The sequence below is a fragment of the Gopherus flavomarginatus genome, chromosome 4 (genome assembly GCF_025201925.1).
Source record: "Gopherus flavomarginatus isolate rGopFla2 chromosome 4, rGopFla2.mat.asm, whole genome shotgun sequence".
In the NCBI taxonomy this organism is placed as follows: Eukaryota; Metazoa; Chordata; order Testudines; family Testudinidae; genus Gopherus; species Gopherus flavomarginatus.
The window spans coordinates 172,716,762-172,743,254 of NC_066620.1; the positions used below are offsets into that span (position 1 = coordinate 172,716,762).

At 42.2% G+C, this 26,493-nt stretch overlaps 1 protein-coding gene across 4 annotated transcripts in view; it reads right to left on the reverse strand.

The window, feature by feature from the left end:
• Positions 1–26,493, reverse strand: part of AGPAT5 (1-acylglycerol-3-phosphate O-acyltransferase 5) — a 126,972-nt gene that overhangs the window by 76,614 nt on the left and 23,865 nt on the right. For 3 of the 4 annotated variants that reach the window (XM_050950931.1, XM_050950930.1, XM_050950932.1), the window contains exons 2-3: positions 9,975–10,044; positions 5,524–5,639 (exon numbers count right to left, since the gene is read on the reverse strand). The exons of the other annotated variant lie outside the window; for it this stretch is intronic. In XM_050950931.1, the coding sequence (XP_050806888.1) occupies positions 5,524–5,639; positions 9,975–10,044 (186 nt within the window). The remainder of the gene's footprint in view (positions 1–5,523; positions 5,640–9,974; positions 10,045–26,493) is intronic. 4 annotated transcript variants of the gene reach the window in all.

The following is a 26,493-nucleotide window of genomic DNA, read 5'->3' on the forward strand; positions in this document are numbered from 1 at the left end:
TACTTTGTCTGTAGTTGGCTGACAGCCAGTGCTGTAAAGTTCTTATTTTGAGACGTGTATATTGTTGAAGTTAAAGAGTCCCATCAACTTGAGACAGAACATCACCCTTTGAGAGTGCCAAGTTTCTACTGCTGATTTTACATTCAGGGACCACTCTTGAGGAAGCAGCACTCTGCTTATCTCAGAGTCTAACAGAGATAAGATTTCACAACTGATTTGTTAGAATGACTTCCTAGGGTTTATCATGAAACCATACTTCTGAAGAGAGTACATGTGCAGAGGAGAGCATTACAAAGATGTTCCCTTAATGACACTTTTATTAGTCAATCCTCCAAATAAGGGTACAAGAGAATTCCCTTTCTTCTTAGGTGAGCTGCCACTGCTGATAGATATTTTGAGAATACTATGGGGGCAGCATAAGGTCTAAATGGAAGGATCCTGTACTGGAAGTAGTCCTCTCCCACTATGAAACTAAGGTATTTGCAATAAGAACAAGAGGAAATATGTAAATGCTTATCCTTCAAATAACGAGCTGCAAGCCAATCTTTCAAAGGGAGGGTATGATAGAGGCTAGGATAGCATACAGAAACAAGATGTCTTGATGAAAGTATTGAGCCTCTTGAGGTTTAATGTAAGGCAAAGGCTTCCACCTTTTTTTTGGTGTCATGGGGAGAGACTGAGAGAGACCAAAGTGCCATGAATACCCAAGACTTCTGCAATAGCAAGGACCTGATTAGGTGAGGGATGCCCAGATGATCCCAGCATATGAACTATGCCCACTGCTTCAAAGGAAGGCAAAAACCAACCTAACCCCTCCTCCCCCAAAACCCCAGGGTCCCAGCCAATCTGATATGGGGAAGTTGCTTCCCAACCTGAAATCTGGCAACTTGTTATAACTCTGAGCATGTGAGCAAGATACACCAGTCCAACATATAGAAAAAGAATTCTCTGTACCACCTCAGAGCACTAGTCCAAACCACCTGTTATCCTGTTTCCTGCTGTGACCAGTCTCTGCTTCAGAGGAAGGCTAAATAAATAAACTTACACTACAACTAGCCAATTGTGTACCGTAGAAAAAATTCCTTCCTCATCCCTCTAGGCAACCAGTGGAAGCCATGGAGCATAAGGGCCATCTACTTCCTAGCAGGATCGCGATACTGATACGACTGAGGTTTACAAAGCCTTCTGTGGTTCTCAAGTGAATGGTATTATGTCAGTGTAAAGCACTATTATTTTATTCACTTCTACTGTTATATAAGCGTGCAGGTTTATTTTAAACTAGATTATAAACTTTTTTTTTAGAAGTAGAATCTCAAGGATTGAGTGATGCAGGTTCTGTTAGGTGCACTACATATTACCTCCTCCTTATTCCTAGAGCTAGAATCTCTGATCTCAGCAGGTTCTTGTGAGAGGGAAGTAGACTGTGGTTGGAAGGATGGATATTTTTTTTTAAATTGTACTGAATATCTTCTGCGGACAATCTCTAAAATCCACTTGTCCATAGGTAAGGCTAAGATTTTGTCATGGATATTTTTAGTAAAAGTCACAAGCAGGTCATAAGCAATAAAGAAAAATTCATGGAAGCCTGTGACGTGTCCGTGACTTTTACAAAAAATATCCATGACAAAATGGGGAACTCAGCTGCAGGGTCCCCACACTGACTGCAGAGGCTGGTCACTGCAGGATCCTGCTCCCAGCTCTGGTTGATTTTATGGTGTGGTCCCCCCACCACCTGCAATGGCCAGGAGCTCCTGCCTCCCATGGCAGCCGGGAGCTGTTGGGGGCTCCCTGCCACAAGGAAGCTGCAGGAGTCCCCCCGCTAACTGTGACAGTGGGGGACCCTGTCGCGCCCGGCTGCCATGGCTGAATTCACGGAGGTTGCTGGAAGTCATGGTTTCTGTGACTTCTGCGAGCTCCGTGAAAAAAACCATTACCTTATCCATGGTTATAAAAGTCCAACAGTGGGAAAAAATGTTATAGCCAGTCTCCAAATGGAGGGGAGTGAACCTGGATTAAGACTGGATCAGAGCTCTCGGGCCTTAGGTCACAAAGTTGACATACTGCCCAATAACACAGCTACTCAAGATGCCTGATTGCCTCTTGATCTCAGTTTGAAGCTATTTGGTTGAGAAAAACTGCCAAGGAGACTATTGCTGGTGATATTACTGTCTCCTTTGAGTAAGGTGAGAAGACAATCAAGGGTAGTGTTGTCTTTGGAACTTAAAACCTAGTACTTGTGGCCTTTTCCTGTGCTGTTGATAGATGCCAAAGTAACTAGCAGGGTATCTATTTTCCATCTTTTAGAGAAACTCATCAGTGGTGGTACTCAATGGTCCTCCTCCTTTAAAAGCAAGATCCTCCACTTTAGCTCTGTAGAGGCAGTTCCAAAAATTTAAGCCAAGCATACCTTCTGATAGAAATTGTAGTAGCTACAGCTCAAGCTTCTGCATCTGAAGTCAACAGATGCTATCAAGGCATGTCATGCTACTTGGAGACCTTCTGCTGTGATAGCACGTGCAAGTTTCCTCTGTTCATTCAGGAGCAAGTCAATAAACACTGACATTTTTTTCCAAAGATGGTATTGTTAGCGCACTGTGTCTTGGTAATTCATGGAATTTAACTTAATGTGAAAGATGAGAAGACTTTTTCCCAATAAATTCATTTTCTTTATTTTTATTTGAGTAAACAGTGTGTACTAATCCACCCTTAGGTCTCTGAACAGCAGCTTCTACTACCAAAGAGTCTTAAAAATCCTCTTGGGGTAAATATTTATATAATTTGTCTATCTTTTTAGACACTGGCTAAACTGAGGATGGACTTGCCCAAATGAGCTTTGTGGGTTGCAAAAGCCCACCTAGCATTAGCAATGATATTTCTGTTTGAAGAGTGAGAGCCACAGTTAGCATATTGCTCTCCAAAAAATAGCATCAAAATGGAGCATAAATTCAATGGTGCATTAACTGCTCACCACTTGTTCTATCACTCCACCTCAGAAGGGAATCATAAAACTACCACAGGCTAATAGCCAGTTGAGGCATGGCTACTTACCCAGACAAGCAGTGATGGCAGTAGGAGACTAGAAGGAAGCATAGAAAAAGAGTATATAATATTTTTTGCTTAATTTTCCCCAAAATTCTCTGCTGATCTCTTATCCAGCATGGTTGCATTTTAGTGGAGAAGGACTGGTCAGAAACTGTTCTGCAGATGCACACAAAAATATTAAAGCCAACTTTAGATACACAGCTATTATATTTATAGCTAACAGAACAATCCTGTGCCATAGCAGATGAATGTAAGGAGTTTCTTTCTTTGTTACCATTAGAAATACATATTCAAAAAAAAGGAATTTGTTAGCTATGAAATCATCTATAGATCCAGTTCCCTAATTTATACTGAATTTCTACTGTATTTCCTTTTGAATAATATCAAAATATATGTGTAGGCTCAAAACAGATGTCTGGAAGTCCATAAGCACACTGTCTATATTTTCAGTTTTTCCCCTCTGTACTTTAAAACATGTTTCTAGATCAACAATGAACTATGTTTACAAATATGTTTCCTTAGCGCCTGAATTCTGCACAACTAGTTAGCCAAAATGTGTGTATTTTGGGATGTTTACCTGACGGAGGGAATATAAATTCCGTGAGTATTCTGTAAGTACATATCACTGGAAAGTTTTAGTGGAGTGTGAGTGACATCACTGACAGAGCATCAACAGGAAGAAGAGGAAGTGTTTTATGTTTTCGCAGTGCTTGGTGTGATAAAGACAAAAAAATATCTATTAGCTTGCACTTCAGTCCTGATGTACCCTTTTTCAGTAATTTAAATACATCTTCTTAAATACACACAACACTAGTGTCTGTAAACAGTCTTCCATTTGTGTCCCTGGATTAGTAATATATCCATCTATGTTTAATGTCTTTAATAGTGTGAAAAGAGTTGTGGGGCACACAAAACTACACAGGTTTAAGTTAATAACTATGTTCTGTATAAAAGCGTAGCCTACATTCACACTAACTTCCAGAGGAACAGTTTATTAACAATCAGTATAGCAGTCAGGAAGTTGAACACAGAATATTTCAGAGAGCCATTGCAAGATTTTGGAAAATTACAAAACCAACTTTGGACACCAGTGATAGCGGATGCAATAGAGAACCTAAATTGTTAGCACTATAATAAAAGCAGAATTAGACCACCAGAGACATAGTGACTAGATGCAAGGGCAATAGCAGTGCTCTTTCCACAGATCATATTCTCTTCTTGCACTCTGCTAATCCATGGCAGAGGAGAAATAAAAGAGCATCAGAAACTGTCACTTTGGTTTGGGGGTTCAAGTGGGTAGAGAAGGGAACAGAGAAGGAAGGGTCATTGTCTCCATAGCACATTCTCCCCTGTTCTTCTCACTAGAAGCCCCTTCCCTGGAGCACCATAGGATTTGGGCTCTGTGTGTACTGAGTTGAGAGGAGTAAGGAAGCAGATACCTTCTGTGGCATGCTCTCCTCCATATCCACAGGGTGTTTGATGCTTGCTCCATGCAGCACGGAATTTGAGTAAACCATCTCTACAGCTACTCCTCCAAAGCTATGGAGATGGGTAAGGAAACTGTTTCTGTGCTTGTTTCATTTAAATTAAAATGGTTAAAAGCAGCATTTTTCTTCTTCATAGTAAAATTTCAATGCTGTATTGAGTCAATGTTCACTTGTAAGCTTTTGAAGGAACAACCGTAACGTTTTGTTCAGAGCTGTGCATATTTCAGTTACAAACAACCTCCGTTCTCAAGGTGTTTGTAACTCTGAGGTTCTGCTGTACTAAAGGAGCCATGTTGTCGTGCGGGAGAGGTTGGCCTAGACAATTGTGCAGAAGCACTAGTCCGTTATTGGTGTAATGAGAGCTGTGCAGATCTCATGACATCTGCAGGTTAAGGCAACCTTGACCATTCTGTAGTGGCAATAGCAATGAAGGCAAACTTCAACCTCCCTTGACAAAACGACTGAGAGAGTATTCTCCCAGTTTTCCTCTCTTACTGGTTTTACATCAGTATTACTCCACTGTCTTCAATGACATTACCCCCAATTTACAGAAGGATGAAAGGAAAATCTGGCTCTTACACATTGACAAGCACACATATGTAAATATCTGAAAGAGAGAACAAGCATAAAGGACCCCAAATTAGACACCACCTCTAAATTCTGCCCCATGATTTTAATTCTGATATTACTCTAAAACACAGTATTTTGTTAATTAGAAAGATTAATTAAGAAATATTAGTTAAAAAAGCTGAGTCAATCCTCTGATAAACAGCTGTCTTTTACATCAATGTTAGCCAGATGTTCCAATGTACACCCCTCTGAATAAGACCAATCAATTTTCTTGTTAAAATAAAGGCACACCAAGAACATTCTGACTCACTGCTGTTCATTTTGAACAAGTAGACAGCTAGAAATAGACAGTAAAGAAGATAATAAATTGTATGCTACATTTGCAAACAGTAGGAAAAAGAACAAACAAACAAATGGGAGTTACCTGAGAAAAATACCACCCATACAAGGGAAGCCATTTTAACCCATCTTTCAAAACGTATCGGACATGCCCAAGAGCATTCTGTCTGATTGCCAACATGTCTGCAATAATCCAGTCAACTGCAAAGACAAAAACCCAGAACTCTTTAGTCAAACTGGGCCTCAAATATTCCTGAGAAAAACAAAAAACATTTTGTACACAGGATAGAACTAAAGTGCTTCTGAAACAGTAATTATGCTTCTGATGTTCATAACAGAAATCTCATGAGAGGAAAAAGCATGTAGTAAACACTCAAGATGACTGATATTTTTCAATGACAACACTAAGAAATCTTCCCAGAAGCATGTTTATTTGTTACTTCCTTGTCAACTTTTCCTGACACGTTAATTACTCCTGTTCATTCATAACTTTAAATATTCCATTCCAAGAGGTGGCTGTTGGTTTTTTTTTTTTGTTTTTTTTTAGTTTCATAGAATCACAGAAATGTAGGACTTGAAAGAATCTTGACAGATCATCTAGTCCATTCCCATGCACTGAGGCAGGACTAAGGATTGTCTAGACAGGGCCGGGCAAACTTTCTGGCCTGAGGGCCACATCAGGTTTCCAAAATTGTATGGAGGGCTGGTTAGTGGAGGCTGTGCCTCCTTAAACAGCTAGGCACGGCCCAGCCCTGCCCCCTATCCAATTCTTCCTGCTTCCTGTACTGTGATGTCCCCCCTCCCCCAGATTCCTGCCCCATCCAACCCTGCTGTTCCCTGTCCCGACAGCCCTCGGAACCCCACAACTGTCCCCTGCCATCTCGTCCACCCCCTCCTCTTATTCCTGACTGCCCTCTCCAGGACCGCTGCCCCATCCAGCCACCCCTTCTCCCTGTCCCCTGACCGCCCCAGAACCCCTGCCCCTAACTGCCCCCCACCGCCCCATCCAATCCCCCCTCTCCTTCCTAACTGCCCCCTGGCAACACTGCTCCCATTTAACCCCCGTTCCCTGCCCTGACAGCCCAACCCCTATCCACACCTCCACCCCCAACCCCTAACTCCCCTGCCCTCTATCCAACCTCCCCACTCCCTGCCCCCTTACCGTGCTACCTGGAGCACCGGTGGCTGGTGGTGCTACAGCCGCGCCACCAGGCTGGAGCCAGCCACGCCACCACGCAGCACAGAGCACCAGATCAGGCCCCGGCTCTGCAGCTGCACTGCCCCAGGAGCTCGCAGCCTTGCTGCCCAGAGCATTGTGCTGGCGGTGGAGCGAGCTGAGGCTGCGGGGGAGGGGGAACAGCAGGGGAAGGGCCAGGGGCTAGCCTCCCAGGCCAGGAGCTCAGGGGCCGGGTAGGAGGGGCCCGCAGGCCATAGTTTGCCCACCTCTGGTTTAGACTGTCTCTGACAGGTGTCTGTCTAACCTGTTCTTAAAAATCTCCAATGACAAAGATTCCACAACTCTCCTAAGTATTTTTTTCCTAATATTTAATCTAAATCTCCCTTGCTGGAATTTAAGCCCACTACTTTTCATCCTATCCTCAGTGGATAAGAACAATTTATCATCCTCCTCTTAATAATCTTTTATGTACTTGAAGATTGTAATCATGTTCTCCCCCATCAGTCTTTTCTTCTTCAGATTAAACCCAATTTTTTTCAATCTTTCCTCATAGGTCATGTTTTCTAGACCTTCAATCTTTTTTGTTCCTCTTCTCTGGACTTTCTCCAATTTGTCTGTATCTTTCCTGAAGTGTGGTGTCTACAGCTGGACATAGTACTCCAGTTGAGGCCTTATTAGTGCTTAGCAGAGTGAAAGAATTACTTCTCGTGTCCTGCTTTCAATGCTTCTGCTAATACATCCCAGAATGATGTCCCCCGAGAACCCCCCCTTTTTTTTTTACAATGCTATTACAGTGTTGACTCCTATTTAGTCTTTGACCCATTATAACCCCCAGATTCTTTTCTGCAGTACTCCTTCCCAGGCAGTTATTTCCCATGCATGGACAGCACTTCACTACATCTTTAACAAGAAAAAAAAACAAAACAATTTAGTTCCAGATCCAAAAACTTGGTGACACTTGAATTTCTGTCATCAATTACCTGCAAAGATTAAAGGGCTGATCTTCCAAAAGCATAACTTTATGCACGCAAGTAGCCACGTTGATTTAAGTACATGTGTATTCTATAAAGCTTGAGTTCACGTGGATTCTCAAAACTGTGTAGAAGTAATAGTGGGAGGTATCTGGTCTTTATGAAGATAACTGTAGTGGATGTTTCAGAAAGTGGTCACTGAAAGAGGGGCATTCCCTATGGGGCAGAGTTACAGTTGAGATACATTACCTGTGGTATGCAGTGGTTGTGCTAGTGGTGAGGTATCTCTCTCTGGGTGGAGGAACAGATGGTATGTACTGTTACTTACCTTTTTGTCTTTTTGTTGTTGAAGATTTGCATTAGGCATGTTGCTTGCAATAACCTTAAATGACACACATTTTGTGTATATGCACATGTGCATACACAAACTACATCTTTCTGAAATACATGGCATCAGAATCCATTTCCATATTACATGTCCCACAATATGGAAAGCAGACATTTGAAGACGATCATCTTATTTTAATATGTTAAGCATTACAGTCAATAAATTTTAAAGGAGTCTTGCCTGTTTTCCAGTTTCACTGATCAACTGAAAGTCCAATTTGTGGCATTTAGGCATGTGACTCTGCAATTTGCTAGTGTAAAGAGCCATCAGGTGCACTCGGTTTATCAGGAAATTTTGGTTTACATTACTAGCTTTCTCTACCATGTATGAAAAATATACTTTCCTCTCCTCCAAGCCAGAAAGGTTCCCTACTTCGTATGTGCGTACTCAAGCTTGAGAGATTCCCTCACCTCCTTGCCATTTATTTTTTTCTTCTTTATAACCCCCTACCTCTGAGGACACCATGGATTTCTCCTTTGGAGTCCTTCCATGCTGCTCTTTAGATCAGCTGCAAAGACCAATGATGATTAGCACAAAACACTTATCTAAAACAAGAACAGACTGTCAAATCAATCAAAAGAACTACAGTGGAATCACTCCAGTGGAGGGCCCTTAGCTCTGGGACTTGCTGCTCTCACTAGGTTGGCAAAGCCAGATTCCACTGATCTTCAGGGCACAGAGCAAGACTATTTTCTCCTGGGCTTTTGCCTAATGGGGGTGCTATATAATTTAAATGATGGTGAGACTCATCCAGAGTTGACAACAATCAACAAGTTAGGTATAGAAACATTACTGTTGATCATTGCCCAGACACTATGCTGCGGACAGATTCATAAATACATTTCTTTTCATTCAATTTATAATAACTTAAAAGCTCTCATATACAAGGTCTGAGCACCCAGCCAATCCTTTAAAGTCACAAAAACAAAATGCAGTCAGTTCACGCTTGTACTAAGAAGCACCACATAAATCAAATACCAACATCTTCACATATCAGCCTACTGTACACCTAAATCCTCTGAGAAAAGCTAAAACAAATGGGCCATAAAGCACATAAGTTTGTAGGTACCAATTCTTAGCTGTAGTTTTCAGTGGTATTTCTCACTTGACAGCTTTTGTTTGATGAGGTGCACAGACCCAATCAAATGTTTAGCAGGGAGGTAACTGAACCTTAATCCTTGAGTTACAGGTGGTATCTGTCTTCCCTGTAGAGAAATCCAGACATAAGGGAACTTGGATAAGCACAGCTAAACCAAGCTACCTTAAAATGCATAGTAGATTGGACTAAAAGTCTTACTCCTCTAAGGTGCTGCGTGCCTCCACTGAAGTCAATGGAAATTAAGGTACTCAGGGCCTGATCCTGAAAGGTGCTTGAGAGGAAATAATTTCAGGAGTTTTTCCTTGCTGAATTTAGCTGCCTCCTCATCTCCTCCGTTTAGGGTGCATCTTGATTTTAGAGTTTAAATGTTATGACTTACATTTTGTGGTAATTCAGATAGGGCTGAACCTTGCAAGGGGCCAAGTGCCTCTCATTAGCTGCACCCAGTGCTAAGTAGGATTATATGCAAAGACACTTTGCAGGTTCAGGTCCAGAAACACGAAAAGAAATTTAGAGCACAGGTTCTGATGTGGAGATTATATTTGTCTGGATTCATATTTGCTTATAATCTGAGTTAATCTGTGACACTCTCCTTTTAAGAAATTAATTTAAGAAATAAGTGGCTACAATATTCATTTTCAAGGTCAGTTTATGACTTTCTGTTAAAATAATCTCCTACTTTGTTGCTAAAGTTGTTCTTAAAAATATAGATTACATAACTACTACAGAGATTTAGCTAAAACACATTTACTGTCTATATTTAATATCGCTGTTATACTTAAGATTATATTGGAAAAATCTGAAATATTTCTCTTTAAATAGCATGCCCAACAGCTTTTAAATTCTGCTTTTCTACCTTTTAGTTTAAGAAAAAAAAAGTGCAAACAAATGAGATACAAACCTGTGCACTGATGATTTGATAAATATACTACATTTTCTTTATTTTTTGGCAAATCTCCATAGATTATAATCTAAAAAAGAAACAAAACATTACTTCATTATTTACATTCATTATTTCAATTAATAAAGAGACTTAATGAATAATAAGCAATAGAACTTCTCAGCCAGTTACCACCATTAATTAAAATAACCTCTAAAGAGATTCTATCAGGAACCATCATGTGAACAATCTATTTTCAAACAGTGAGTAATGTCTATACACTGCTCCTGAAATAAGAAAGACATTTGTTAAATTGAGTCTCAATCCTGCGATGGGATCCAGGCAAGCAGATCCTTATGCCGATGCGATTCATAAGTTCATAGCATTTCAGGCAAAAAAAGGACCATTAGCTCATCTAGTCTGACCTCCTAGCTTACACAGAACACACAATTTCACCCAACTACCCCTACATTGAGCCCAATAACCTGTGCTTGACTAATGCATATCATCCAGAAAAGCATCCAGTCTTGACTTGAAGACATAGAGAGATGGAGAATCCACCATTTCCCTTGGCAGTGTGTCATAACGTTAAAAATTTGTTCTTAGCGTCTAGTTTGAATTTGTCTGGTTTCAGCTTCCAGCCATTGCTTCTTGTTATGCCTTTTTCTGCCAAACTAAAGAGCATGTTAGTTCCTGGTATTTTCTCCCTATGAAGGTATTTATGCAATCAAATCACCTCTTGATCTTTTTGATAAGCTAAACAGATTTAGATCTTTAAGCTCTTGCGGCAAGGCATTTTCTCCAGCCCTCAAACCACATTTGTGGTTCTTTTCTGCACCTTTTTTTCAATATTCTTTTTAAAATGTGGACACAAGATCTGGGCCCAATCACAATTAGCCCTTTCTCCCATAACATTACACGGAGCGCTCATGTTGATTTGTTTGTCCACTGGGACCCGCAGACCTTTTTCAGACCCACTGCTATCCAAGATACAATCCTTCCATCTGTAGGCATGGCCTACTTTCCATATTCCTAGAGGTATAACTTTGCATTTGGCTGTATTAAGACATTTTGTTTGAATAGGCCCAATTTACCAAGTGATCCAGATTGCTCTGTATAAATGCTCTGTCATCATTATGGTACCACTCCACCAATCTTTGCATCATCTGCTCTCAACTCTGATTTATGCTTCCAGATCATTGATGAAAATGTTGAATAGCATCAGGCCTGGAACTAATTGCTATGGAAACCCACTAGAAACAACCCCATCAAATGATGATTCCCTAAGGGACCGCCTTCTGAGATCTATCAATTAGCTAGATTTTAATCTATTTAATGATCTTGTACAATGCTAACTTTTTAATCAGAACATTGTGTGATACTAAATGAAATGGCTAACAAAAGTCTATTACATTTAAGTAGTTCCCTTTATCAACCAATCTCAGTAATCTCAGCAAAGAATAAAATAAAGTTTGACAAGACCTATTTTCCATAAATCCGTGTCAACTGACATTAATTATATTCCTATTCTCCAATTCTCTATCAATTGAATTGAATTTAAGGCAGGCTCCTGTATCAACTTTTCCATTATTTTGTCTCAGAATAATGTCAGGCTAACTACTGGAATACATTTATCTGTGTCAACCCGCTTGCCCTTCTTGTACATTGGCACAACATTTGCACTCTTCCACTCTCTGGTATTTGCCTGGTACCCCAAGATTTGTTAAAAATTAACATCAATGGGCCAGAGATCTCCTCATCCAGCTCTTTTAGGACTCCTGAATGCAAGTTATCTGGGCCTGTTTATTTAAAAATGTTTATTCCTAGTATATGTTGTCTAACAGTCACCTTAGTTACTAACTAACTGTAAAGTACTTAATGCTCATATGATATGAGTACATCATCCCACTTCTTTCCAAATACAGAACAGAAATATTTATTGAACATTTCTGCCTTTTCTCCATCAAAATTAACAATTTTACCGTTTCCGTCTAGTGATGGACCTCTTCCATTGCTAGAATATCTTTTGCTCTTAACAAACTTTATAAACACACACACAAACACACACCCAATCCCTTCTTATTGTTGTTATCCTTGCCAGCTATGGATTTTTCCGTTATCTTTAGCTTTCCTTATAATTTTTCTGCACTTCATGACTTCTGCTTTATCCTGATTGTTAGATCTTTCCCCATTTTTCCCATTTCTTATATATTGGTTTTTTATATCTAATTGCTGCCTTTAATTTAGCACTGACCCAGGACGGGCTTTTAGCCAAAGATGTCTTCCTTATTAATTGTAGCCTTGTGCTTTTTGGCCATTTGATAAACTTCTAAAAGAATCTGCCAATTTTGATTCACACTTTTTGTCTCAATTTTTTCTCCCAAACAATTGATAATTTTCCTCAGTTTTGGGAAAACAGCCCTTTTGAAACACTAAATATGTATTACTGGTTGGGACTAGGGGTTGGACTAGATGACCTCCTGAGGTCCCTTCCAACTCTGATATTCTATGACTGTCCTCTGCCCGTAATGAATATAATCAGGTCATGACCAACCACCAACTTCCACAATAAAACTGTCTCAAAACATTTTTCTGTGGATTAGCCTTAGTTCTTGGTTCTTATGAACAGATGTCTCTGTTCACCCCCAGGGAAGTCTGCCACACTTATTTTCACCTTTCCTATTCATAATCCCTGTAATCATTTTTTTCCTAAAAACTACGTTACATACATGTTCAGCTCCTCTACTGCTAAAGACAGAGAAAACACAGAAAATATTGGACTACTGCTTTAGTGGATTTATTCTCTCTCTCACACGCACACACACTATTTGATTACAATGTCTGCAGAGAATTACATCAGTATATGGCAAAGAGACACTCACGTCAAATTCAGGCCTGATATAAATGGGTGTAACTCCCACTGAGTTAAAATTAGTCCAAGAGTCAGTACTCCAATTTAAATCTGTCTTTGTAATTTGAATTCCAGTTAACAAGGAAAATATCCTGAATGACAGCCCTCCAAAACCTTCATGGAATTTGTCTGAGCATTTTCTTATGTAAGGATTTCACAGATTGTGAGGCCATAAAAGATCACTGTGATCATCTAGTCTGATCTCCTGCATAACCAAAAGCGATAAGACTTCCCTGAATTAAGATTTTATCTAGAGAACATCTTTTAGAATAAATATCCAAACTTGATTTTAAAAGTTGATGGAAAATGCACCACAAATCTCGGTAACCTGTTCCAATGGTCAATTACCTTAACTGATAAAAATCTGCTCCTTATTTCTAGTCCGAATGTGTCTAGCATCAACTTCCAGCCATTGGATCCCATTATATCTTTGTCTGCTACACAGAAAAGTCCATTATGAAATTTTTGTGCCCCATGAATTGTGATCAAGTCACCACCTAACCTTCTCTTGTTAAATTAAACAGTCTGTCACTATCTGGCGTGTTTTTCAATTCTTTAATCATTCTTGTGGCTCTTTGAACCTTTTCCAATTTAATCAACATTATTTTTGAATTGTAGACACAGAACTAGACAGTATTCCAGCAGCAGTCACAGAAGCGTAAATACAAAAAGGGAATAATCTCCACACTCTTATTTGCTATTCTTCTGTTTATACCATCCCAGGATAACATTAGCCCCTTTGGTCACTGCATTACACTAGAAATTTTAAATTTAATTTTAAATTTTAATGCCATCTGTAGATCTTACACATTGTTCAGGAACAAAGCAACAGTTTAGGGGCCTGATTCTACAACTCATTTACAGAAATGCCACTGAAATCATAAATCATCGAGTTTGTGAAACTAAAAACTTTGTCTTTTTAGTGTGGGAGCATAATGTAGTAAAATCTTATTCCACTGGAAATTTAACCATAGAAAGGCCAGGGAGGTATCATTTGAGTCATAAAAAATCCACAGAATCATAATTTCAATGGTGTCACCCTCTGCAGAGTGCTGGGGGCACTTGCTGTCCCCCTGTCTCCCAGCTCCAGATCCTCTGGTTGGTGAAAATTTTAATAATACAATTTAGTTGGAAATGGATCAAGTTGGGTATTACTCAAAAGTCCTTTCTCCCATGAATGCAATGGTACTAAATGCAACAAGCCTAGAATAATTATGTAGCTATATATTTGAGAAGATTTTTTTTTAAATAAGCTTTTAAAAAATATACTTTAACACTGAGATGGTTTACTTACATAAAATAGACATTGATGTTTAGTCATTCTAGGGAAGTTGGCCTTGACTTGTAAGCCTGAAAACATTTATTCAAATCAAAAAAAGCAGCAAAGAATCCTGTGGCACCTTATAGACTAACAGACGTTTTGGAGCATGAGCTTTCGTGGGTGAATACCCACTTCCTCAGATGCATGTAATGGAAATATCCAGGGGCAAGTATATATATATATATATGTGTGCTAGCAAGCAAGCTAGAGATAACGAGGTCAGTTCAATCAGGGAGGATGAGGCCCTGTTCTAGCAGTTGAGGTGTGAAAACCAAGAGAGGAGAAACTGGTTCTGTAATTGGCAAGCCATTCACAGTCTTTGTTCAATCCTGAGCTGATGGTGTCAAATTTGCAGATGAACTGAAGCTCAGCAGTTTCTCTTTGAAGTCTGGTCCTGAAGTTTTTTTGCTGCAGGATGGCCACCTTAAGGTCTGCTATAGTGTGGCCAGGGAGATTGAAGTGCTCTCCTACAGGTTTTTGTATATTGCCATTCCTAATGTCTGATTTGTGTCCATTTATCCTTTTCCGTAGAGACTGTCCAGTCTGGCCGATGTACATAGCAGAGGGGCATTGCTGGCATATGATGGCGTATATTACATTGGTGGATGTGCAGGTGAATGAACCAGTGATGGTGTGGCTGATCTGGTTAGGTCCTGTGATGGTGTCGCTGGTGTAGATATGTAGATACTTTCACAGGCCTTGGGTGGCAGGCCAATCCTTGCCCACAGACAACCTGCCAACCTGAAACATATTCTCACCAGTGACTGCACACCACACCATAATAACTCTAGCTCAGGAACCAATCCATGCAACAAACCTCGATGCCAACTCTGCCCACATATCTACACCAGCGACACCATCACAGGACCTAACCAGATCAGCCACACCATCACTGGTTCATTCACCTGCACATCCACCAATGTAATATACGCCATCATATGCCAGCAATGCCCCTCTGCTATGTACATCGGCCAAACTGGACAGTCTCTACGGAAAAGGATAAATGGACACAAATCAGACATTAGGAATGGCAATATACAAAAACCTGTAGGAGAGCACTTCAATCTCCCTGGCCACACTATAGCAGACCTTAAGGTGGCCATCCTGCAGCAAAAAAACTTCAGGACCAGACTTCAAAGAGAAACTGCTGAGCTTCAGTTCATCTGCAAATTTGACACCATCAGCTCAGGATTGAACAAAGACTGTGAATGGCTTGCCAATTACAGAACCAGTTTCTCCTCCCTTGGTTTTCACACCTCAACTGCTAGAACAGGGCCTCATCCTCCCTGATTGAACTGACCTCGTTATCTCTAGCTTGCTTGCTAGCACACATATATATACTTGCCCCTGGATATTTCCATTACATGCATCTGAGGAAGTGGGTATTCACCCACGAAAGCTCATGCTCCAAAACGTCTGTTAGTCTATAAGGTGCCACAGGATTCTTTGCTGCTTTTACAGATCCAGACTAACACGGCTACCCTCTGATACTTGACATTCAAATCAAAGTCATCATCAGTGTCGTCTTAGTCTAGGGCACCACTGCTAGACATGTTGTCACACGGATCATCATCCACACTGCATATCAGTGATTGTCTCAGTTATTTCAAGCACCTTCAGAGCAAGAAAAGTCTTCGGAGGCTAATCAAATGCTTTCCAGAAAAAGATAATTTGGTTCTTCCAGCCAACCTTCCAGTAGTGTCATACTCTGACAGGGTATGCTAAAAATTTTCTTGAACATATATTTACATAATTGTGTAGGTTTGCCATGTTTGGTACCATTGTATTCATGGGAGAAAGGGTTTTTAATAATACCCACTGTGACTGATGACACTGTATTATCAAAATTTCCACCAACACCTAAATTCCCTCTAAGATGCATGGCCGCCCAGCAGTCTATTCAGTGCCACACACATCAGGTGCCCCTTCCCCCACTGCTCTTGCCCTCTGCCTTGGAGCCCCTGGCTAGCTGCTCCAGGGAGCGTTCTGCTTGCTGTTCAGAGCTGGGGGAGGGGCACTGATGTCAGGGAGTCCTCCTCTTCCCGCCCCTGTACCCCATCTCCACGGGGATAGGGTGGGGGGATGATATGAGAGGGCTCAGGAGTGGGACAGAGCTTGCTGGCAGCTGCTGCTGTGTCTGAACAAGCGGGCTTCAGAGTGGTGAGTGTTGATCTACTGAAAGGGGCAGCACGTCTCTCTCTCTCTCTCTCTCTCACACACACACACAGTGTGTGTCTGTCTTTCACACTCACCTCACAACACATACTTGTATTATTGTTGTTGTTACTTCTTGATACTTCATGCAATACTCATATATTCTCTGTAATATTATTATTTCAAAGTGTGTTATTTTAGTGTTTTGACTGCTCTATGCATTTCATAATTTTTATTTCTCTCTTATGCTTAAATTTAATTCTGTGAGTAATGAGTTCTAAAATGCCTAAATCTGTCCTGGCTAGAATAATTATCCCCATGGTAAATTTTAAAAAATATATATTATATCTAGGTTTTTTGTTTCTACTGGTGGCGCACACCCGCACATTACCTCGAAATGATGCACATAAAAAAATTTATTCAATACATAAAGATGGAAAAAAATAGAAGGAACATTTAACAAGACCTGGAGCTAGGAGCTGGGGGAAAAGGAAAGGCAGCAAATCTCCACTGGCCATGCTACAGAGGGTGACATCATTGAAATTATGATTCTGTAGATTTTTCTGAATCAAATGACACGCTTCCTGGCAAAGATAATGCTTCAGATGAGGAGGGAAAACCCAAGCTAAATCCATCCCTAAGAAACAAACACTTATGCAGAAGGTCACTGAACAGTACCAGCTATTTCACAACATTTAAGTCTTGCAAGAAGAATAAGAAACAAAAACTGTGTATTACCACTAACCTTGTACAATAAAAGAGGGAAAAACCTACAGAAAAATCCAATGGGAAACAAATATTTTAAAAAACAAAGTTTTAGTGCCTCCCTTTCTCTCCGAAAACCCTACACCAATATTGAGATATACGATTGACTAATAAATTAGAAAAATGAATTTAAAAAAACAAACAGTACTGTTTCCCAAGATAGCATCCTATACTATAGCTAGGATTATCCACCACATCCAAGAGGAAATCTGCATTATTTATTTCTTCAGATTTGGATCTTTCTCTATAATTAATTTTTTTATAATCCCAGTTTGGTAAAGCACCTTTATGTTACTTTTTCTAAATAGTTTTTTTTCAAAGTGAGTACTCCATGTCCGTAAGAGTTTTTCCATATACATGATCAAAGAAAAATTGATTTATTCAAGACACACGTTAAACACAAGATACAGCTATATCCAATAAAAGAGATGCATTGTTTAGCTATATAGATAAAATCAATCTTTTTCTGTTTTGAACTGAAGAGAAAATTTCCAGCCTTTTTTTACCTCTTATTTTATAAATGAGAAAGAGAGGATCCAAATACTGTCAAGTCTTGAAGGACAGGATGGCTCAGGTTAACAGGATGTAAAGACTTTCACTTCTAGGTCACCGATTTCAATTTGGCCCATTTCAGTGAGGAGCAAAAGGTTGTTACCATCTGACAGCTGTTTGGTGGCCTTAGTGAACTGAATTTAGACACTCATCCGCTAGGAACTGCACTGAAACTACATCATGTGAGTCCTTATTAGCCTTGTTGCCAAGAAGAACCTGATGGAAATTACAGGGCCACTCTCTCACTCTAAGAGGTCTGAGTTGAGGGACACAGCAAGGCACAGTCGAGAAGCTTGCACTGTTTTCACTCCTGTCGTACTACTCCTTTGGATGGATAATTTTTGTTTTCAGTGCTGTGTACCTACAATTTTCGTTGGCACTAAACACAGGACTAGTGGAGACTTCAATGACTCTTTTGAACAGAAATAAAAATTTTATTAAAGTGAATTTTTAAAATGAAATATACACGAGTTAAGAGGGAAGGTACTGTACATCTCGGATCAGGCTTGGGTTACACGGGGTTACAGATATCGTTTGCAAGGATGAAAAGATACATACATATCACATAACTGGCAAAGACCCAGATTGGGGTGCAAGGGTTTTTAAACTGTCAGTGGATAAGTGGGCTTGGGTATGCCACCCATGGAATGAATAAGGAATCCAAGTCAGTATTGGTGTCGCAGATAAGTACATGGGTGGGGTGCGTCCCTGTCATAAACAGATAGCTAAGGATTAATGTCTCTTTCACCTGAAGCACCTGACCAGAGGACCAATCAGAAAACCGGATTTTTTCAACTCTGGGTGGAGGGAAGTTTGTGTCTGAGTCTTTTGTCTGTCTGCCTGCTTTCTCTGAGCTTTGGAGAAGTAGTTTCTACTTTCTAGTCTTCTGTTTCTAAGTGTAAGGACAAAGAGATCAGATAGTAAGTTCTATGGTTTCTTTTCTTTGGTATTTGCATGAATATAAGTGCTGGAGTGCTTTGATTTGTATTCTTTTTGAATAAGGCTGTTTATTCAATATTCTTTTAAGCAATTGACCCTGTGTTGTGTCACCTTAATACAGAGAGACCATTTGTATGTATTTTTCTTTCTTTTTATATAAAGCTTTCTTTTAAGACCTGTTGGAGTTTTTCTTTACTTCAGGGAAATTGAGTCTGTACTCACCAGGGAATTGGTGGGAGGAAGAAATCAGGGGAGATCTGTGTGTTAGATTTGCTAGCCTGATTTTGCATTCCCTCTGGGGGAATAGGAAAGTACTTTTTGTTTCCAGGATTGGGAACAGAGAGGGGGAGTCCCTTTGTGTAGTTTCACAGAGCTTGTGTCTGTGTATCTCTCCAGGAGCACCTGGAGGGGGGAAGGGAAAAAGGATTATTTCCCTTTGTTGTGAGACTCAAGGGATTTGGGTCTTGGGGTCCCCAGGGAAGGTTTTTCAGGGGGACCAGAGTGCCCCAAAACACTCTAATTTTTTGGGTGGTGGCAGCAAGTACCAGGTCCAAGCTAGTAGCTAAGCTTGGAGGTTTATATGCTAACCCCCATATTTTGGACGCTAAGGTCCAAATCTGGGACTAAGGTTATGATATGGTGTGCAGTGGTGGGATAGACAAAATCCAGAAGCCAGTAGGAATATTATTTTTTTTCTTTTCTCTGCTAAGGGCTTTTTAGCAGAGAGAAACAGTTTGGTTTTAAAAGGGAACCAGAGAGAATTTTTTTTTTCTGCTCTCTCTGGCAGTTTGTGGCTTGCATGTTAAGCAAGAAGCCATTACCAGACTGTTAAGGGTCTTTTGTCATGCAATAGCCCTCCCATTAGGAGGCAAGTACCAGCACTATATGCATGCAAATAAAGTGGTTTTTCAGGTTTACTTAACATTGAAGATTAGCTAAAGGCACTGTTGCTAGGCAGACTTCAGGAGGCAACAGAGAACCTGCAGTTCAGAAGATAAACACCGGAGGGCACCCCAACACAAGAAAACAGGAACCATGACTTCTAAGGCAAAAATTGAGGCCGAAGTACAATTCAGAGAAGCTGAACACAGGCGACAACTGGAAATAAAACAAAAAGAGATGGAGATGAAAGAAAGAGAAGAACATATCAGAGAGGCAGCCTACCAAAGAGAACAGGCAGCCTACCAAAGAGAACAGGCAGCCAAAGAGGCAGCACACAAAAGAAAACTAGAAGAAGAGGTGGCCTACCGAAGGAAAGAAGCAGAAGAAGAGTTGGCCCACCGCCGAGAAATGGAAAAACAACAAAAAGAGAATGAAGAGAAGGAAAAACAGAGAAAACATGAACTGGACTTGGCAAAAGCTGGGCTACATGTGCCAGCCAACCCTAACAACCCGGCGCCAATTATTGCTCCACAGCACAGGAAATTTCCCACCTACAAGGCAGGTGATGACACCGAGGCCTTCTTGGAAAATTTTGAAAGAGCCTGTCTTGGGTACAACATCCCCGAAGACCAGTACATGGTAGAATTGAGGTCACAGCTCAGTGGACCTTTAGCAGAGGTGGCAGCTGAAATGCCTAAGCAGCAAATGAATGACTACAAACTTTTTCAAACCAAGGCCAGATACAGAATGGGGATAACCCCAGATCATGCCCGTCGGCGCTTCAGAACCCAAAAGTGGAAACCAGAGGTGTCATTTCCCAAACACGCCTACTACACTGCAAAAAACTATGAGGCCTGGATAACAGGAAACAACGTTCAAACCTTGGAAGAACTGCACCTCCTCATACAAATGGAGCAGTTCTTGGACGGTGTTCCTGAAGACATCACACGGTACATACAAGATGGAAAACCCAAAGATCTCGCTGAGGCGGGGGAGATTGGAGCCAAATGGATGGAACTGGCAGAAAGCAAGAAAGCTACTGTCAAGGGGAACGATTACCCCAGGGGGCACACAGACCATAAACCCTACAACCGAGGACAGCCAAAGACCCCACATACCACCCAAGTAAAGCCACAGACACCCTACCCTTCCACCTCACCAGTCTCCAGTAACTCACCTCGGCCCAGTGACCCATCAGATGGAAGATGCTTTAAGTGTAATGAACTGGGACATATCAAGGCCAACTGTCCCAAGAACACCATGCGAGTGCAATTCATTACACCACCATCACACCAAAGATCCCCAGGCCCGGATGCCTCTCAAATACCCTTGGAGCGAAGGGAAAGTTTGAGAGTGGGCGGAAAGGTGGTTACTGCGTGGAGAGACACGGGGGCACAAGTGTCAGCTATCCACCAATCCTTCGTTGACCCCAAATTCATCAACCCAAAGGCCAAAGTTACAATTTACCCCTTCATGTCACAAGCTGTAGACTTGCCTACAGCTCAACTGCCTGTCCAGTACAAAGGCTGGTCAGGAACGTGGACTTTTGCAGTCTATGACAATTATCCTATCCCCATGCTACTGGGGGAAGACTTGGCCAACCAGGTGAGGCGGGCCAAGAGAGTGGGAATGGTTACACGTAACCAAACCAGGCAAGCTTCCAGACCCATTCCTGTTCCTGAACCGTCCACAGACGCCCCGTCTGGGTTACCAGAGACCCAGACAGAGGTAGTGGATCCAGATTCCATGCCAACCACTGAAACAGCCACAGCACCTCCAGTCCCAGGCCCGGAACTGGAACAGCAACCAGCACCAGCGATTGCAACCCCATCTTCAAACTCAACGCCAGTGGGCGCCAGCGAGCCAGAACTGGCAGAAGCACAAGACAGCCATACCCAAAAGGCTCAGCCAGAGCCTGAAATACCCTCAGGTGCACCAGCGGAGAGCGGTTCACCAGCAACGGAAACAACCCCATCACCTACATCGCTTCCAGAGGGACCAAGCCCAAGTCCACAGTCTGAGGAAGAACTGGTGACCCCAGCCTCAAGGGAACAGTTCCAGACTGAACAGGAAGCAGATGACAGCCTTCAGAAAGCGTGGGCAGCGGCACGGAGCACCCCACCGCCTCTCAGCTCTTCTAATCGATCCCGGTTTGTTATAGACCAAGGACTTTTATACAAGGAAATTCTTTCTGGGGGACACCGGGAAGAATGGCAGCCGCAAAAACAGTTGGTGGTTCCAGCTAAGTACCGGGGGAAGCTCTTAAGCTTAGCCCATGATCATCCCAGTGGCCATGCTGGGGTGAACAGAACCAAAGACCGGTTGGGGAAGTCCTTCCACTGGGAGGGGATGGGCAAGGACGTTGCCAAGTATGTCCGGTCTTGTGAGGTATGCAAAAGAGTGGGAAAGCCTCAAGACCAGGTCAAGGCCCCTCTCCAGCCACTCCCCATAATTGAGGTCCCATTTCAGCGAGTAGCTGTGGATATTCTGGGCCCTTTCCCAAAAAAGACGCCCAGAGGAAAGCAGTACGTACTGACTTTAGTGGACTTTGCTACCCGATGGCCAGAAGCAGTCGCTCTAGGCAACACCAGGGCTAACACTGTGTGCCTGGCCCTAACAGACATCTTTGCCAGGGTAGGTTGGCCCTCTGACATCCTTACAGATTCAGGGTCTAATTTCCTGGCAGGGACCATGGAAAAACTGTGGGAAACTCATGGGGTGAATCACTTGGTTGCCACCCCGTACCACCATCAAACCAATGGCCTGGTGGAAAGGTTCAATGGAACTTTGGGGGCCATGATACGAAAATTCATCAACGAATTCTCCAATAATTGGGACCTAGTGTTGCAGCAGTTGCTGTTTGCCTACAGGGCTGTACCACATCCCAGTTTAGGGTTTTCACCATTTGAACTTGTGTATGGTCACGAGGTTAAGGGACCATTACAGTTGGTGAAGCAGCAATGGGAGGGGTTTACGCCTTCTCCAGGAACTAACATTCTGGACTTTGTAAGCAACCTACAAAGCACCCTCCAACACTCTTTAGCCCTTGCTAGAGAGAACCTAAAGGATGCTCAGGAAGAGCAAAAGGCCTGGTATGACAGACATGCCAGAGAACGTTCCTTCAAGGTAGGAGACCAGGTTATGGTCTTGAAGGCGCAACAGGCCCATAAGATGGAAGCATCATGGGAAGCGCCATTCACGGTCCAAGAGCGCCTGGGAGCTGTAAACTACCTCATAGCATTTCCCAATTCCTCACTAAAGCCTAAAGTGTACCATGTTAATTCTCTCAAGCCTTTCTATTCCAGAGACTTACAGGTTTGTCAGTTTACAGTCCAGGGAGATGATGCTGAGTGGCCTGACGGTGTCTACTACGACGGGAAAAAAGACGGTGGCGTGGAAGAGGTGAACCTCTCAACCACCCTGGAACGTCTGCAGCGGCAACAAATCAAGGAGCTGTGCACTAGCTTCGCCCCATTGTTCTCAGCCACCCCAGGACGGACTGAACGGGCATACCACTCCATTGATACAGGTAATGCTCACCCAATCAGAACCCCACCCTACCGGGTGTCTCCTCATGCCCAAGCTGCTATAGAACGGGAGATCCAGAACATGCTACAGATGGGTATAATCCGCTCATCTACCAGTGCATGGGCATCTCCAGTGGTTCTGGTATCCAAACCAGATGGGGAAATACGCTTTTGCGTGGACTACCGTAAGCTAAATGCTGTAACTCGTCTGGACAACTATCCAATGCCACGTACCGATGAGCTATTGGAGAAGTTGGGACGTGCCCAGTTCATCTCTACAATAGACTTAACCAAGGGGTACTGGCAAGTACCGCTAGATGAACCTGCCAAGGAGAGGTCAGCATTCGTCACCCATGCGGGGGTGTATGAATTCAATGTCCTTCCTTTCGGCCTTCGAAATGCATCCACCACCTTCCAGAGGCTGGTAGATGGTCTACTAGCTGGACTGGGAGAATTTGCAGTTGCCTACCTCGATGATGTGGCCATTTTTTCAGAGTCCTGGCCCGAACACCTACTACACCTGGAAAAGGTCTTTGAGCGCATCAGGCAGGCAGGACTAACTGTTAAGGCCAAAAAGTGTCAAATAGGCCAAAACAGAGTGACTTACCTGGGGCACCAGGTGGGTCGAGGAACCATAAATCCCCTACAGGCCAAGGTGGATGCTATCCAAAAGTGGCCTGTCCCACGGTCCAAGAAGCAGGTCCAATCCTTCTTAGGCTTGGCCGTATACTACAGGCGATTTGTACCACACTACAGCCAAATCGCTGCCCCACTGACCGACCTGACCAAAAAGACCCAGCCAAATGCAGTTAAGTGGACTGATGAGTGTCAAAAGGCCTTTACCCAACTTAAGGCAACGCTCATGTCTGACCCTGTGCTCAGGGCCCCGGACTTTGACAAGCCATTCCTAGTAACCACGGATGCATCTGAGCGTGGTATAGGAGCAGTGCTCATGCAGGAAGCAACAGATCACAACTTCCATCCTGTCGTGTTTCTCAGCAAGAAACTGTCTGAGAGGGAAAGTCACTGGTCAGTCAGTGAAAAGGAATGCTATGCCATTGTGTACGCCCTGGAAAAGCTACGCCCATATGTTTGGGGACGGCGGTTCCAACTACAAACTGACCATGCTGCACTAAAGTGGCTTCATACTGCCAAGGGGAACAACAAGAAACTTCTTCGTTGGAGTTTAGCTCTTCAAGATTTTGATTTTGAAATTCAACACATCACAGGAGCTTCTAACAAAGTAGCTGATGCACTCTCCCGTGAGAGTTTCCCAAAATTCAGTAGTTAAAAAGTGTTCTTAAAATGTACAAGTCTGTTAGTTATATACTTAGTAGTATATGTAAAGGTGCATGTGTTGTATTAATCTGTTTATTTTAAAGTTCTAGAAGGAAATCGTCGCCAGTGAGCTTCCCCACTGTCTGCAATTTGGGGGGCGTGTCATAAACAGATAGCTAAGGGTTAATGTCTCTTTCACCTGAAGCACCTGACCAGAGGACCAATCAGAAAACCGGATTTTTTCAACTCTGGGTGGAGGGAAGTTTGTGTCTGAGTCTTTTGTCTGTCTGCCTGCTTTCTCTGAGCTTTGGAGAAGTAGTTTCTACTTTCTAGTCTTCTGTTTCTAAGTGTAAGGACAAAGAGATCAGATAGTAAGTTCTATGGTTTCTTTTCTTTGGTATTTGCATGAATATAAGTGCTGGAGTGCTTTGATTTGTATTCTTTTTGAATAAGGCTGTTTATTCAATATTCTTTTAAGCAATTGACCCTGTGTTGTGTCACCTTAATACAGAGAGACCATTTGTGTGTATTTTTCTTTCTTTTTTTATAAAGCTTTCTTTTAAGACCGGTTGGAGTTTTTCTTTACTTCAGGGAAATTGAGTCTGTACTCACCAGGGAATTGGTGGGAGGAAGAAATCAGGGGAGATCTGTGTGTTAGATTTGCTAGCCTGATTTTGCATTCCCTCTGGGGGAATAGGAAAGTACTTTTTGTTTCCAGGATTGGGAACAGAGAGGGGGAGTCACTCTGTGTAGTTTCACAGAGCTTGTGTCTGTGTATCTCTCCAGGAGCACCTGGAGGGGGGAAGGGAAAAAGGATTATTTCCCTTTGTTGTGAGACTCAAGGGATTTGGGTCTTGGGGTCCCCAGGGAAGGTTTTTCAGGGGGACCAGAGTGCCCCGAAACACTCTAATTTTTTGGGTGGTGGCAGCAAGTACCAGGTCCAAGCTAGTAGCTAAGCTTGGAGGTTTATATGCTAACCCCCATATTTTGGACGCTAAGGTCCAAATCTGGGACTAAGGTTATGACAGTCCCTTGGTCTGTCAAGGAAGGAAGTGGGTTATTTCCCTGGTCGGCAGTCTCGCTTACACTCTTTCCTTAGCAAGTTCAGCTGAAGAGTCTCACAAAGACCTTAAAAGATGGCTCTAGAAAGTACATTTTAAAAATCTCTCTTCAAATCAGTCTAACATGATCCATAGTAGATAGCAAAAAAATGTAATTTCTGACCCTTCGACATTGTGGATTAGCTATGACATATACCTGGTATACAGATAGAAGCAGGAGTTCCTGACTGGGAGTCTTGAAAACGCTGACTAGACCTAATGCTCAGAGATGGATTTTGAAAAATCTACTTGCCCATGACGAGTGTGGGAAGCTTTTCTCAGCAAGTGCTTTCAACTTCTAGGCAATCTAGGCCTTCCTATGAACAATAAAGCCTAACATTTATGGTTGCAAAGTGAGATTAGTGTCAACAATGTAGTGCTGTACTCTGAAGTCTGCAGACAGACAGCTCCAGCCTCCTTCCTGCTGCTTATAATTTTGCCAAGATGCAGCAAAGTGAACTGATTAGTCTTGTCAATCCCAATAGCTTGAGGTGGGGAGAGAAGGCATGGGCTGTTGGTAGTTACACTGGAGAATACCTCCCACCCTCAAGTCCAGCCTTTCATATCAAACTTTGGCTAGTAAGTTTAGTCCTCTAACTACCAGGTAAAAGTGTTTAAGCCTTACGGATGCATTAGTGGGAGAGACCAGTAGCATAAGTAAGAAGAGTACATTCTTGTGTGAGAGAGATTGAGGCAAGTGGAGAAGGAGAAGGGAAAAAACACTGAAGACAACATAGGAAGAGAAAAATAGCATAGTGAAGCCAGGAAAGGAAAGTAAGTTAAAGGGAAGAGCAATGTAGTGAGCTAAGTTTTTTAACCAGAAATAGGATTGACAATATAGAAAGTACAGTAGACAACTGTTTTAGGCTTTAAATTGCAATGATATGACTGTTGGAGCACAGCAAGACACGAGAAGTAATTCTTTTGCTCCACTCCACGCTGATTAGGCCTCAACTGGAGTATTATGTCTAGTTCTGGGCACCACATTTCTGGAAAGATGTGGAGAAATTGGAGAAAGTCCAGAGAAGAGCAACAAAAATTAAAAAAGATCTAGAAAACATGACCTATGAGGGAAGATTGAAAAAAATTGCATTTGTTCAGTCTGGAGAAG